This window comes from Platalea leucorodia (assembly GCF_965183815.1).
Source record: "Platalea leucorodia genome assembly, chromosome: 4".
Lineage (NCBI taxonomy): Eukaryota > Metazoa > Chordata > Aves > Pelecaniformes > Threskiornithidae > Platalea > Platalea leucorodia.
In genome coordinates, this window is record NC_138826.1 from 24225447 (window position 1) to 24241192 (window position 15746).

The 15746-nt window shown below is 40.3% G+C and overlaps 1 protein-coding gene across 9 annotated transcripts in view; it reads left to right on the forward strand.

Annotated features, from left to right (window-relative positions):
- ZSWIM8 (zinc finger SWIM-type containing 8) overlaps positions 1–15746 on the forward strand; it is a 68997-nt gene that overhangs the window by 28175 nt on the left and 25076 nt on the right. For all 9 annotated transcript variants that reach the window (XR_014227821.1, XM_082308144.1, XM_082308145.1 and 6 more), the window contains exons 4-10: positions 3651–3823; positions 5589–5696; positions 8598–8679; positions 9957–10077; positions 10440–10641; positions 11529–11704; positions 14134–15142. Coding sequence is in view for 8 of the 9 variants with exons in the window: in XM_082308144.1 (XP_082164270.1) it covers positions 3651–3823; positions 5589–5696; positions 8598–8679; positions 9957–10077; positions 10440–10641; positions 11529–11704; positions 14134–15142 (1871 nt within the window). In the remaining variant the exon portion in view is untranslated. The remainder of the gene's footprint in view (positions 1–3650; positions 3824–5588; positions 5697–8597; positions 8680–9956; positions 10078–10439; positions 10642–11528; positions 11705–14133; positions 15143–15746) is intronic.

Here is a 15746-nt window from a genome sequence, read left to right on the forward strand (position 1 = left end):
CACATTCCCTTTGTAGCAGTCATGTACCCGCCTCCTTGCACTGAAGACATTATTGCTGTTCTCAAATAGGTGTGTTGTAGTTGCTGATTTCATGGACTTTTTTCCATCGTAGTCTTAATTTCTTTTTAACAAATGAGGAAGGCAGCAGCAGGCTCAGTCTGTATTCTAACTTTGCATCTCCTTGAATAGTGTCTCCAAGTCTCCACTTTTTAGAGATTCTCCTGTCTTGATTTAAAACAAACAAATGTCCCAAATTACCTTGCTTTACTTCCTTCATCTAAAAGCTTTTGTTCAGGTCTTGTTTTCCCATTTCTGTTAGTCCTGGGAAGGCCAGACAAAAAGTTCTTAAATTCTATGCAGAGGTGTGTTTGCTGTCATTGTTATAGGGGCATCAGAACTAGCAAATATCAGTGAAGAAAGCTTGGAAGCTGTATTGCAAGAATTATTCTTAGCAGGGTGTTGTTAACTCATAGGTCACTTAAATCTTCTCATTCCAGTTGCTTACTGAGTAGCTTGGGGTATTTCCAATTTGTGCATTTCCACCTGAAATCACTAGGACTAATAAGACCTCAGAAAAATGAATAAACAGACCTGAAATTTTGCAATAGATGCGTTTCATGATAAAATAAATATTAAATGCAAAAGGCATTGATGTAGCTATCCTAAAATTCTGAAAACTGGATTTTAACCAGCAGGAAGCATACATGTCTTTTGGGTACTTTTCTTCAAAGATTAAGTTTCAGGGGTAGAGCAGTGAGAAGGATAGGTTATGGACTGAAAAAGAAGCCATCTCTATTTTGTAGGACCTAGTCTAGGCAGCAGTTGATTATTTCCAGCTTTTACATTTGATCAAACCACGTGTCTTAATTATCAGACAGTGTGCTGCTACCCCTTTTCCACTACATGATAAAATCTGCTTCATGGGTACAGTAGATCACTCCTGGCGCTCTCTGTGCATAGCGATAGGGTATACAGTACATATACTTGACACATCCTCTGAAGCATTGGTGCTGGCTACTTGACATATTTGTGCATGAGTAGCAAATCTGGTGCTCATAAGAAGTGTAAGATGCACTTTCTGTGTAGAAAGCCGAAGTGTCCTTTCACAGAAGCGCTAAGCTTGCTCTGCTCCCACAGTGCATTTAGGAAAAATGGTAGCCAAGGGGGGTGAGACTCCTGGCAGAGGAATTCTGGCCCGCAGCTCATTCTTGAGATCTCCTGGGAATGGAGCTTGCCAAGAATAGGGTATAGATCTTATTTTTTTTCTGGTGGGCTACATGCAGTCGCAGAATGAATGCTGCTGGTACATGCAGACATGTTTCTGTAATGTATTGTTATGCATGGAGTAAATAAGCCGTTATCAGGTAGTGGGAGCAGGGGGTGAGTGGGAGGGAGGAACATTCTTGCTGTCTCCATGAGGTGGCCAGGTCACTCAGGTGTGCGGTAGATGTGATTCTTGTCTTCACATTTAAGCAGGAGGGTAAGAGCTGTGGTCTGCAGGAGAAGACAACAGTAGCTCTTTCACTGTAAACAAGTACAATTTGATGACCATTTCTTTAAACGGCAGTGTTGGGCTAAACACTCCAGAATGGTCCCCCTCATAGTCACCTTTTCAGTCCCTGCAGGCTCAGACTTTTGTAAGCTGAGCAGTGAACTGAATTGTGGTATTTTTCCTTGATAAAAGTAACCATTAATTTAATCCAGATTTTTTTTCCAGTATGGTTTCCTGGGCCATCCCACAAACAGTTGTTCAGTACAGCAAGACTGGTGGTGCAAAAGAATTGGGCAGAGGTGCTTGAATTAGCAGTGTCAGCGTCAGACGTGTTCATCAAGCTACAGTTTGAGTTGAAGCTTGTGATATGTCATGCTGAAGCCCTTAAATTTTCTTTGTCTCTTTTTATAACTGTTCTTCCCTCTTTGCGTTTAATCAGTTAGCTGTCTTCATATACAGATAAAAATTTCATGGTAGGAGCTTGATAAGACTGTATAGCTGTGACCCATTCTTCTCTAACACCTTTCAAATACTTCTTTGTCTCAGTGAGGCAGAACTGCTGCAATTCCAATTTGTGAAATGCTTAATTTACTTTTGTGAAAATTAGGGCATTTTGGCATTAGTCTGAGATGCTTCTAGTATAACAGAAGGACTAGCTGAACTGTTTGGGTTGTATTATCCAAGTGTGGAACATAAATTAGAACTGTAGCTAGTAATAAGCAGTGCAGTAATTTTGTGGTGAATGCCTTCTTTTGTTTTGATTCTGTTCCAATTGCTAAAATGGCTGAAGAATTTGGGTGGCATTATGTGTACTAATCAAAATAATCACCCACATCAGGAAGAGGATTTGAATTCTGGTGAACAGGAGAAATAGAAAGGTTAAGCAAGGTAAGAACAAGTTTGTATTGGCACGGGGATTATATTTTGAGGAAGAAATAGCGCACGTTGTTTTAAATGGGATTTAGTAGGTCACGTGCACTCCTGAACACCATTATTATTATAATCTCACAATATCATAATAAAAACTTAGTAGTGTGGATTTATAATGTACTTCCCTGTGCTGATGATGGAGAAACTATTTCAATCATCTGTCCCAAGCCATATTTTTTCACTTAAGGTAGATTGTTGGACTGAATTTTGGTTATGGCTTTGATACCCTTGGTGCTTTCTATGCTTCATTAAAACTGAATTTGAGACTAGCAAAAAGGCTTTGAGTCTGATATTCATTGCTGCGGAGGATGATTAACTGGTGATAGGGACCTTCAAGACAAGTAGAAGATTCATGCTCCTGATGGCCTTTTCCTGCTCGTAATATGTGTGCCTCCGGATAACCATTATCTGTAGAGGAGGCTGCATTATGACTACAACTGGTATGCATTGTACATGAGTTTACACGAAGCCAAGCCTCATTAAAGTTCTTTGTCATCCCGCCTGAGACGAGATTCATAATTTATTTGTTTGATCGCAGATTAATGGGGCTGGATTCCCAATTCAAGTGTTATTGCTGATATTTTCTTTTTCCATTGATTTTAGTCTAAGCAAGAGGGGTTTTTTGTTTTCTGAGTACATGGTTTATAAAAACGGGATATTCGCAAAATTGCAAGGAAGTACATAATTTATGAAAAACGGGTAGCTTCTGAAGTCACAAAGTGAAAGTAAGCGTTCAGGTGTAAGTGCTGCCTTCTTTAGTTCACTGTAAAATTGTGAAAGTTGACTGACTTGGAAACAATTCTGATGAAGTCACCTAGCCTGTTCTGCACTGTTGCCAGAGTTAATTAACACAGAAGTCATGCCTAAAATATGTATAGTCTAGCTTTGGCCCTGTGATCAAAAACCCACACTTTTCAGTGATGGCTTTATCCAGTTCTGCTTTTCTTTGTTAAATATTAATAAAAATAAATATATAAATACATTAGTGCATTAAAAGCTGGTATTTTTTAACCCCTTATAACATGTTCTGCCTCTCTGCTAATATTCTGCCGTAGCTGATTAGGAAGAAACAAGTGCTGGAGACTCTAGATCCATTCCATCCCTGTATGGATGTTGTTGCTAGACACGTTGTTTTGCTGTTTAAATGGCACATACCTAAATTTCCATGCTAGCTGAATCTGTCTCCCAAGCACCAGAAGAGTAACTTTGGACTTTTGAATTTTAACAGGTTTCCATCTGAGTGCTACTGTGGTACCCCCACAGATGGTGCCACCCAAAGGTGCATACAACGTGGCGGTGATGTTTGATCGATGCAGGATCACGTCATGCAGCTGTACCTGTGGAGCTGGGGCCAAGTGGTGTGCTCACGTCGTGGCGCTCTGCCTCTTCCGGATACACAATGTAGGCCTTTAAATACAGTTCTGCTCTCCCCTAGGCATCTTCTCTGAGTCTCTCCTCATTACAGTTTTATGCAACATGCACTCTCTTTAGGGAAATTGTTCTTGGCACTCCTTTTGGTTACAGACTGTGCAAATGTGCGCTCACAGTTGCAGTCTGCAGAGTGAATTGTCTGAGGCTCTAAACTGCAGAATGTCCTTTGATAATGTGCAAATTGCTAAGGGTAGATACAGAGTCCTTTTTGGCCCCTTCCTGTTTCTCATTTAAATGCTAGAATTACTCATTCTTTCTTCAGTTCTGCAAGGAGTGAAAGGTCACCAATAGTTAGTCTTTTATTAAGTCTTTGTAAATATGGGATTTGGAAGCTCGCTCTTTTGGTTGTTTGATCATTCAGGGTACAGAAGGAAAGTAATTTTGATCACTGTTGGCCTTTATGTTCACCAGTTCATTTTAACACATACTGAGGCAGATAAATGTCATTTTGACTTGTAGATTTCAAACAGTCAGTTAAGTTTATGTTTTTATTTGACTCCTTGTATTGGTGTGGCCTTGTATAGAGTGAAAAGTAGCTATTTCTTATCGAAACAAACTCCAGGTGAAAACGTGTAGAATCAACATGGAATACACAAGCTGACGGTTCAGGCTTGCATACAGATTAATTTCCTCAGTCTTTGGCAAGCTGAGAGATACATCTTAAGGAAGGATTACGCTTAGATGATTGAAAGGAACAGAAGATTTCCTGCTGTCACAGAACATTTTATAGCTAATGTGCTTATGATCAACTCCAGATTCTTAAATAAGTGCTAATAACCTGCTGAAGCTTGTTAATATTTCACAATGGACAATTGTAATAGGCTTAAATTGATACCCTTGTGAAATCATTGGAATATTGGTATACTTTCTGGAGTTAGGACCGGAGAGTTGGCAAAAAAATGGGTTCTGCTTTGAATTATTAGTTCCAGTTTTAAAAGGTGGGTATGGAGAGTGAGGATAGGAAACAAATTTTCATTTATATTTACACTCAGAAAGTCTGGACCCTGTGTAAGATAAAAATAATTATTTTCCCTCCAATCCTTTCTTCTACCTGAAGAATGATAAAGGATTTTCGTGCTTGTATATGCTGACTGCTGACACTAGCAAGTTAGAAGCCAAGGTATATTGCTCTATGTAGACAAATCAATATCAGAAGCATCTTTATTACCAAGCTGCTCTTGCCTGTTTCCAGGTTAAGTTTTAGGTAGATGCCATTGGACATTTTTTATTCTGTAGAGTGAAAAAGGTTAAGAAACTAGTGGTGGGGTTTTTTTATCATCTAAGTTGTTCTAAGACATGGTAAGAGACTGATTTTAAGATTGAAGAAGAAATCTCTAATGAGATAAATGAGGTGGTTGTGATTCTATGAAACAGCCCCCCACAGAGCTGGTTGGTTTGCCAGAAGCTTAAAGAATAATGTCCTATTTTAGAGGTTTGTTTGTGAAATCCCTGCCAGTATTTGTGCAATTGCTAGCAACAACAGATCTTAAGCACAGCTGTTAAAGCAGTTTCCTTGAAAAGAAACTCCTAAAAACAGTTTTTATAAAGCCTAGACAGCTTATTTGCATCTTATCTGCAACACACCACATAATTACAGAAAAAAAATTGTCCATCAAGACCAAGCATGATGTGCATCAGCATAGCTACTGTTCATGACACTTCATCCATTCAGTGGACACAGCTTCATTAAGTCTGACCTGTTAATGGCAGTTTATATCTCCTTTTCTTTCTTCAGGCATCTGCGGTATGCTTACGAGCACCTGTTTCTGAGTCCTTGTCTCGGCTACAAAGAGACCAATTACAAAAATTTGCTCAGTACCTAATCAGTGAACTTCCACAACAGGTAAATGGGGACAATCAATAGGACTGACTTTTTGTTAAATTCAGTTATCTTTATTCTGGGTCAATTTATATGATGTCTTTTGTTGCAAGATAACCAATTATGCTATTCAATTGTGAGTTGCTGGGAAGGCTTTTCAGTTCTTGCCCTTTTCAGGTTTGCCATTCTATTATTTGACAATTATCTATTGCCAAGTAAAAGATTAGAAGTGTCTTAAAAGGAGAACGAAGAGTGGTGGCTATTCATACTAGCATGAATACACGCTTAGCTTGTGAAAGATCAAACGCAATAAAATAAATGCATGGTGGTGAAAAACTTAGGTCAGAACAAATCAGGTTGCTTCTTTTTTATGTGTAAGTGGAGAAGACTACCCAGAGGACGTGTTGTATATGCCTTCGGTGGGCGCTTTCTAATGCACCCAATTGGTGACCTTTTGACTTCCCCCAGTGTCTCTTCTTGGTGATCCATAAGAATCATTTGGGTTATGGAAAGTAATAGACATGAAATTTTGTTAGTCAAAGGCAAAATCTGCTTTCTTATTCCTTAAATATCTATGTTGTTCAAGGTCAGGTCATTTATATCATCTGCCGAAAATGCTTGCACAAAATACACAAGAATACCTAAGTGATTGTGAAATGTTTGTTTTAAAAATATAAGGGCTTGGCAACTTTTGTATGCTGGTTCAACCAAAGGAGGTTGAGAAAAACTGACCTCATGGGTATCTGTCACATTTCAGTAGTGTGTGCATAATGTCTTGAGTGGCAGTTAGATTACTGTCAGCATGTACTTAAAATTCATATTACGGTCCTGCGCTTGGGACAGTAAGATATTCTGTTGCTAAAACATCCTCTAAATTTCCTACAGAAATATTAATCTTCTTATGAGAGGAAATAGAAGAATCATATAATATGAAAGTGGTATGAAAATACTGCTTATTTGTTGCTGAGAGTTCAGCACCAATAGCGTATGCTTCTTGCTGCATTACGTAACAGAGAAAGCGTTTCTTCTCTCCTTAAGGACTTGGAGCTCTATGTCACATAGTCTGGTGCTGAATAAAGGAGGGTTTTGAAAGGCTAGCAGTGGTGGTAGTTGTTTGCTGAATGGCATGTGAGTTGTTTGCGTTCAAATATTCTGCGTCTGCTCCTTTTTGCAGGGTTTATTTCTCCTTTGGTCATGTGTACCAGCTGTGCACCCAGGAATATTTGGATTATTTAATTTAATTCTACTATCTTGCCAGATAATCTGATGCATGCTGCTCAACAGAAAAGTTTGGGTTTTATCGGCAGATGCATCTTAACCTGTGTTGTGTAATTCCCTTGAAAAAGGCAAGGCACACCCCAGACTCTTCCAACACTCTCATTCCTGGTCCTCAAGATTTCTGAGTGGAGATAGATACTCTGATACCTTGGGACCCCATTTTTTGACTGCATGATGTAGAATTAGAGTAGGCTGTGCACATGATTCTATTTTATCCTTATTTCCAGCTTGTGAATTACATTATAGTACAGTAATATAATGCTGAATTACTTTCAAGTGTAAAGGGAAGGTGGTCTGTAGGAATGCAGCTAGATAAGGAGATGTTTTTCAAAAACTATGTGGAAAGTGTTTTCTGTATCTACGAAAACATCAGTGATTCTGAGCAGCTGAATTTTATTACCTAGTTCTTCTCCCAAAAGCTATTTCCCTTCATGAAGCCAGTACTCCTATTCCAATTAAATTTGAATATCTTGGCAAAAATGCATGAAGGAGAGTCACTGCAGGTCCCTCACACTGCAGCCTTAAGGTGTGACATTGCCTAGATCTGTGACTTCTCTGCTTCATGGTGACTTAAAATATGTAGGAGTGGAAAAAGGTACAAGAATAGCTTCATGCTGAGTTTGTTTCTTTAGGTGGCTCAAATGCAAAGTATCCTTCTGAAGCATTGTTTTTCTTCCATCTGTTTGAGATGGGTCCATTTTATTTGCAAATACAGGTGTACTGAATGTGCCTTGCTTTACAGTAAGTGTGATCTTTAACCTCAGCTGTTGTGCAGAGAGAGGTGGGGGGATATCAGATGTTCTGTTGCAAGTCATTTAAATCCTAACTATATGCCTAACCTGTTGTAAGCATGCATGCTAAAGGCTAAATGGATCTACGGTTTCAGCCCAGACTTAGAACGTGTTTTTTTCCTGAACTACTATGCATTTTTCTTTCAAAAAGAGCACGTTAGGATTTTGCAGTCAGGTGTGAGCCTTCTCTGCTTATGCTCTGAACTGTCCAGAAGCTATGATTGCATTAGCTTAGTGATGAAATTGCATTAGTTTACTATTGAGTGTGAGTTAATATATATATATTATCTCATATATATATATATATTCTCTCTCTCTATATATAGTCTCTTAGCTAACAGGATGGTAAATAAGCTAATGTCTGCCCGAGAAGTTATGTATAGATGTAATTTATAGTTTGCTCAACTCTTTCCATTAGCTTGGGTTTTAGAGAAACGATTTAGAAAAAAGAAATAAAGAACATTCAAAGTGCAGGAAAATGGTGACCTTGACTGCAGTCACTTCCATCTCTCAAAATCAGTTGCAGTATCATTCTCTGTGGGCTCCTACTCCTCAAGAAACGAGAAGGGAACTAATAACCTGTGATGCTTTTGTTTACTTCTTTGGGTGTGAATATAGGAAGAAAGCCTTGGTTATAAGTTTGCTTTGAGAAAGGAGAGGTAAAAGTGTAACAGCTGGTTTGCTGTTGTATAATCTTTAGCACCCTCTATAGTCCTTTCTGAAAATATGACTGTGTGTATTTAATACTTTTGAAACTATGAGTGTTGTTCAGTCATGAAAATCCAGGCAGATCTTTGGCTGGGTGTATCAGGGTAAGAAAAGCTGTGTATATTGAAAGTTTGCTTCATGTTTTCAGATTCTTCCAACTGCTCAGCGCTTGCTGGATGAGCTGTTATCTTCTCAATCTACTGCCATCAACACAGTGTGTGGAGCCCCAGGTAACCTCAATGTATCTTATTTCAGTAATCTGTGTGACAGATAGGAAGTGGATATATTTCCATGGCATTGAGTTTCTGAACTGGTCTGTTACCATGTAGCTGGGATTGTAGGTGGAGATCAAGGAAAAGGGATAAATACAGGCACTTGGATGTATATATGGCACAGCAACAGGCACTTGCTGGTGTAATGGACGCCTCAGAGTGTATGCAGAGGAAGGGAGCATCAGGCAGTGCACCTTTCTAACAAAAGATTTTTCTTTTGAAGTCAGTATTAGTTCCTGGAAGTGTTGATTGGAGGGTACCTCTCCAACCTCCTACTTGAAACAGGACTGTTTGCAACACTAGATTGGGTTAGCTGTGGCTTGGGCTAGCTTAGCCAAGTCTTGGTTACCAGAGACATTATAGGGTATTCCTGTTTTAGTGCTGCATTGACCCTTTTGGTCAACAACTTTTTCCTAATGTACAATATAAATACCCTTTTTTTATCATCTTCTACTGCCAAGAAGAGTTTGTCTGCATTGTGTTTGTGACTCCAAGTAGTTGTAGGCTGTTAATGATCACCCCTCACCCTTTCCTTTTTAGATGAAATTAGCCCATCTTCCTGAATCTCACCTCATAGGTTATGTGCTCTGTGCCCCCAGCTATCTTGATACCCCTCCACTGTGTCCTCTCTGGTTTCTCAGTATCATTCCTGGTCTGGGGGACCCAAAACTGGATACAATTCCAGGTGCAACTTTACCAGTGCCAGGTAGAGGGGCAGAAAATAAGTTCCTTAAATCTGCTAGCTGTGCTTTTCTTAATATAGCCCAGTTTGCAGTTTGGTTTTTTTGTTTTGTGTTTTCAGTGAAAGTTTGCCCTTGGTTTGTGTTCAGCTTGGCATCCACCATAATCACCAAACCCTATGAGCTACTCAGCCATTTGGTTTTCAATCTGTACTGATGCATGGGGTTTTCTGTCCCCGGTACAGATGTTTACATTTTTCCTCACTGAACTTCATGAGGTTTCTGTTGGCACAGTCCTTGAATTTCTCCTGGTCCCACTGGTTGTAGTGCTACCGTTCAGCATGCTAGTCATGTCTCCCAATTTAGTGTTGTCAGTGGTTAAGATAACATTATGATAACATTTTGAGATAGCTCTGAATAGTGAGTTCTGCAACAGGTTAAATAAACTGAGTAACACTGCCTGTGTGCTCCCTATAATCTCTGTGGTTGGGCACCCAGAGGAAGATATCTTCAAAGTCTGTGGACTGTATATGTATTATTCTTTCTTTTGTCAAGATCCCACTGCTGGACCCTCTGCATCAGATCAAAGCACCTGGTACTTAGATGAATCTACTCTGAGTGACAACATAAAGAAAACCCTTCATAAATTCTGTGGACCCTCTCCTGTTGTTTTCAGGTAAACTGTTTCCCGGTGAAGGGAAAATGTGGTATTTATGTAATCTGTGAGCTCATTCACTGTATAGCCTGTACCCTTATGTGATGCCGTGGACTGAAGGATGCTTAGTTTTGCGGTCACTCTTCTGGGCTGCATTTTTGCATAGCTTGTCTAATGTTATTTCAGTAAAGCACGCTGTATTTGCACAATATCTTGCTTGTGTGGTGTTCTCAGTCTCATTATGCGTCCTGTCTTTTAGGTTATGTATGTCTGTCTCATTTAAGGTGTAAATATACTTCTGGATATAGAATATACTCAGGATTTTGTATGGCTGTGCTTGATTTAATTTTTTTCTCATCCCTGCTCTTCTGTTTTATCTACAGTGATGTGAATTCAATGTATCTCTCTTCCACGGAGCCACCAGCTGCTGCTGAGTGGGCCTGTCTCCTGCGTCCCTTGCGAGGAAGAGAGCCTGAAGGAATCTGGAACCTGCTTTCCATTGTGCGGGAGATGTTTAAGAGACGGGACAGCAATGCAGCTCCTTTGCTGGAGATTCTGACTGACCAGTGTCTCAACTATGAGCAGGTATTCAAGTCTCTTTGCTGGGGGGGGAGGAAATTCTGGAGAACCAGGCTGAGCCAGTGACTGGTGCCATGTGCCTGTACAATCCATGGCTGAATAATTTTTTTTAACAGTCTGTGTGCACTATGGGCATGTGTTTCTCCACGCTAAAATGATGTTACAGTTTGCTCTTGTGCTGATTTAGTGATGTCCAGGTAACACTATATCCCAAAAATATCTCAGTCCTTTTAATATGAATATATGGAGTCTGAAATCTTGTTCAGCACATTTGATTTGATTTCTGCTCAGTTAGGGTGATTTATTTTAGTGTTTGTTTTTTTTTTTTTCCTAAACAAGGTATATCAGATATGAGCTGTCATTTTGATAAAAACTGAAGATGTATGTTGGGTAGTAGAATCTCAGATTCTTTTGTTATTTTTGTAGAAGGTATCTTTTGATGGGTTTAAGTAATTTTTTTTTCTATTTTTAAAAATAATATTAGGAAAAATGTTTCCTTTGATAGTTCAGGACACTGATCTCACTCAGTAATATAAATTGTGGTGTAAGTCTCCTTATTGCTCTATCCCATACCTCAGCTTTGAGCAGGGGAAAGGAAATGCTTCAGTAATCATGTTTGTTCACTTTTTCCCTCTTAAGTGTGAAGGCCTCTAGTAAGAGAACCTCCTCTGAGTGTTTGGTTCTGTGGGCATGTGCCTTCTAATCAGAGGAATTATGTGAGGCCCTTAGTTGTCACAAACCAATACTGCTTTAATGCTTGTAGTTATTTTGGAGTCAAAAGAAAACATGGTACTAGCTAGAGATTCCGTTTGCTTGTGGTTGTGAGGTTAAGTGAGAGCAGGGGATGAGATGTTGGCCACAACACAGCTCCACTGAACATTTTTCTTCTGCAGATAACCGGGTGGTGGTACAGTGTGCGAACATCTGCATCACACAGCAGTGCTAGCGGGCACACAGGACGCAGCAATGGCCAGTCGGAAGTAGCTGCTCATGCCTGTGCAAGTATGTGCGATGAGATGGTGGTTCTTTGGAGGCTGGCTGTCCTTGACCCAACTATTAGTCCACAGAGGTGAGCACCAGAATCAGATCCAGTCTCTCATTTACTTCTGTGATATTCAAGCACAGTCAAGAGTTTCTTCCTGTAGATGTCTTGTGTTTGTATCATTACCTCATTACCTGTTCAACCATTAGACCTTCTCGACTATGTGTTATGTAAGGTTCAAGAGCACTATAATTACTTTAAACTTTAATTGCTATTGCTGCTCACTTTTAGCAACATCATGTAGTGTGAATGATTTGTTTTCTGAGAGTTCTCTTTTACATGAGTGTAATTCTGCATTTCAGCATCCCAGTGGAGAACATTTCATTGAATGATAACACCGGCTACCGATAAATTTTAATGCTTTCTAAATTTAACTATTCAGCAGTTTAATGGATTTCTGTTTAGCCCAGTCATTCACTATTGTCTATAGCAAGATGAGCCATTTCTTACTTTCTGTGCTCTTAGGGAGTTTATTCTCTGCACTGTGTTGGTAAACAGTGTCACTGGTGTATGATTCTCAGTTAGTGTTTTCAATTGTCTGAGGAAAAATTGTGAGGCTTCTGTGGGTTTCTAAACCATATTGTGCCTTGGTAAATCACTGCCATCTTTTTTTAGCATTAGTTGAATAGCCGTGGAGGTACTGAGGGCTTGTGTTGAGATACTGTGATTGACATTGTAATAATTTGTTTTGTACACCTAGTCTACAATGTGTGTTGTGTAAAATGTACTGAATTAGTTTAATCTGCTGTAAGTGCTCAGAAGAAGTTTTTCAGAACAAGTAAAAACAGGATGGTATTTTCAATACAGTTACACGTTAACAGGGTTTGCTTTCTGTGAATTGTTGTGCAACGTTAATAAAATGCCCTATCTATGTAAGGTACATCAGGGACACTAAAATGGATGCAGTTTCTGTCTTGTACAGTTTACAATATGAAGTAGCTAAATATAGGAGATGAAGACAAATCACAAACCATAGGAAACTGGGAATGAGGCTTAAAATAAACACAAACATTAATCAGATCACATAGAAAAACCATAAAAGGTTTTGGTCTTTAATAAAGTATGAAGTTGTGCTGTGTGTATTCACATTTGAGTTATTTGGCCAGGTTCAAATTTGCTCAGATCTACTTGGGCTCATGCATAATTGAAATGCTCCTACTTGATTACCTATTCTCTTGGCATCTGAATAGTCACCAAGAAGAACCCTCTTCCTACCCATCCTTCCTATTCTTTCCAGTGAATTATAAGGAGACTTGCTACCTCATTCCTAATTCATTGCAGGCTCTCATCCTTATGTTACCTTTCCTGAGTAGTTCCCCCTTCTTTTTCCTTCTGAAAATCCTCTCCTTGATTAAGCTCTACCAGTCTGCTCCCTTGTTAATTAATTTCTTTAATGGACAAATAGAAGCAGTCCATTTTGTTTACACCCTTTTGTCCTAATACCCTTTGCACCTAAATTGAGTCACCCTGTTTTGATTTGACTTTTTGTACTTTTGCTTTTGTTAGGAAATCTGAGAGGATTGAAGTATTGGGCTTGTACCTCAGATCTCTGAAATCTGTGGCAGAAACAAGATGGCAGTTGATTGAGACACTTGATGCAATTTCTAGAAATGTCTTTTCCTTTTTTTGAATTAGATCACCCAAATGTGTAATCCAGTTAGACTATCTTGCTCATATGGTTAGGCCCTATGTGAGATTTGGAGCTGGGAAATGCAGAAATACTTTGTTCTTCCCATGCTAATATGGGCCATGGGACTACCTGCTGTGTAATTTAAGTCTATATAACCCTACCAGCTTGCTTCTTCCTCAGAGTTATTTGAACATCAATTATTTTTGTCTTGCTTGTTCTGTGCCTATGGCTTGCAACAGTTTATTCTCCTGAGGACAGCCTGCTAAATCCTAAATTAAATTGTTGGGCTCTAGATAAGCATACCAGGGTAAAGAGGTAAGTGCCTGGAAGGTAGATTAGGTGGTCCTGTCTGGCACTGTGCTTCCCTGGGTAGGCTGTTTAGATTGTACTTGTGAATGTCTTGACTGGAGTTTTTCACAGGGCTGTTTCACAGCTGCTGCAAACTGTTTTATGAATGATTCCAGGAGTAGTTCCCCATGGTACTCTCTGGTCTCAGACTGCTGAGGCTCACATTGCTAATACCTTATCTGGGGCAGATAAGCAAACAGGGCAGTCAGTATTTCATTTTAAACCTCCCCGTTGGTATCATGCTTTCATGTTGATACTGATCACATTTTGTTTCTCTATCATGGGCCTGTCTGGGACTTGGTTGTTAATATACCTGTTTCCTTTTTTCAGCCTGTCTTCTTACTAATGCTGTCTGTACTTAATTCAGCAGAAGATTTTTCTGACCCAAAGGAGGAGGTGTTCTGTGGGTTAAGAGGTAGTTTGTCACAGGTGTGTTTTGTGTCTGCTTTCTAACCTGTCCTCTTACTTCTTCTTTTAGGCGCAGGGACCTTTGCTCACAGCTCAGACAGTGGCAGCTGAAAGTCATAGATAATGTTAAGAGGGGTCAGCACAAGAAATCACTGGAGAAGCTCTTCCAGGGTTTCAAGCCAGCTGTGGAAGCCTGTTACTTTAACTGGGAGGAAGCTTATCCCATTCCTGGGATCACATATAGCAGCAGTGACAAGAAGAACTCATTCTGTTGGGTAAAGGCCATTCAGCAGAGGAGCTGCCGGTTGCAGTGTGCAGAAACTGCCTGTGAGGCTGGTAGAACCCATGGACAGGACCCTGGAGGACCATGTCTGCAGCCTGGGGACAGGCTGCGTCCCTCACCCCAGGAGCCAGCAGTTCGTCCGAAGGAACTTACTGGAAAGCGGAAAGTTGTCTCTGAAACGCCACAGAGGGTTCTGAGACGACTTTCAGCAGAAGGTGATAAAGCTGTGTATAAGACTGCAGTGGGCAAAGCAAAGTTGCCAGTGAGCAAAGGCTTGACCAGTAAACATAGTGGGAAACGCCGCATGAGCAGTGAAGACAGCTCTCTGGAGCCGGACTTGGCAGAGATGAGCCTGGATGACAGCAGCTTGGCTCTGGGGGCAGAAGCCAGCAACACATTTAGTTTCACTGAAAGCCCACTGAGCAGGAGCTACAGGGACACATTTGAGGAGGATGGTGGGGTGTACTTCTCTGAGGGACCTGAGCCCAGTGTCAGGAGCAGTTCCATGGCCAAGAAATCTCCCAAGGATCCTGTGGGGGAAATGGGTAGTGGTGATGACGACCTGCCTTCTGCAGATGAGAACAGTGGTGGTGTGAGCCTGAAGCCAGAAGAAGTGGGAGAGAATGGTGCAGCAGGAGGAGGGGATGATGGAGAAGAGGAAGATGATTACCAGGTATACTATCTGAATCCACAAGAGGTAGCCAAGGAAGATGATGACAAAGCTGAAGGGGGAAATGAAGAGGAGCAGGATATATTTGCTGGTATAAAGCCTCTGGAGCAGGAGAACCGGATGGAGGTGAGCTGAATCTAGTTCAAAACACTGTTTTGTAGTTTTATGTATTGTATACATCACGGTCTCGCAACCCTCCTAACTGTCATACTTAACCTAGTATGTTGTAAATCAAGTGCTTAACTGCAATGTCATCATAACCCATTGTATCGTAAGGTATCTACAGTCTTAATGCAGTGGTATCACACATGTCTGTTTCCCACAAACATGACTCTCTATTTCTGTGCTAACTTCAAGTGTGTCCCAGTTTTAGCTGGTCCCATCTCACACTCCAGGTTTTACAAATGTAGGCAAAACTATGTGTGCTTTTCTCCTAGTCTCACTCTTGGAAATGGCAAAATTGAGCTGAGATTAAAAATAAATAAGACGGAGACATGCCCAGCAGGAAAAATTTAAATCCAACCATGTAAGCAGAAATTCTCTGGAAGGCCAGAGGCAATCTAAATAGACTGTGTCACATTTGTCTGTTATAGCACTTGGAGAGAGGATGGGACTTAATCATGGAAGAAGAGGCTTTTTAGCGGAGTGCTTATAGGGATGGTGGTGAAGGTCCAGGCAAGGAGGACTCTGAGAACACCTGCTGCAGAAGTTAATTGTGAATTGCATTTGC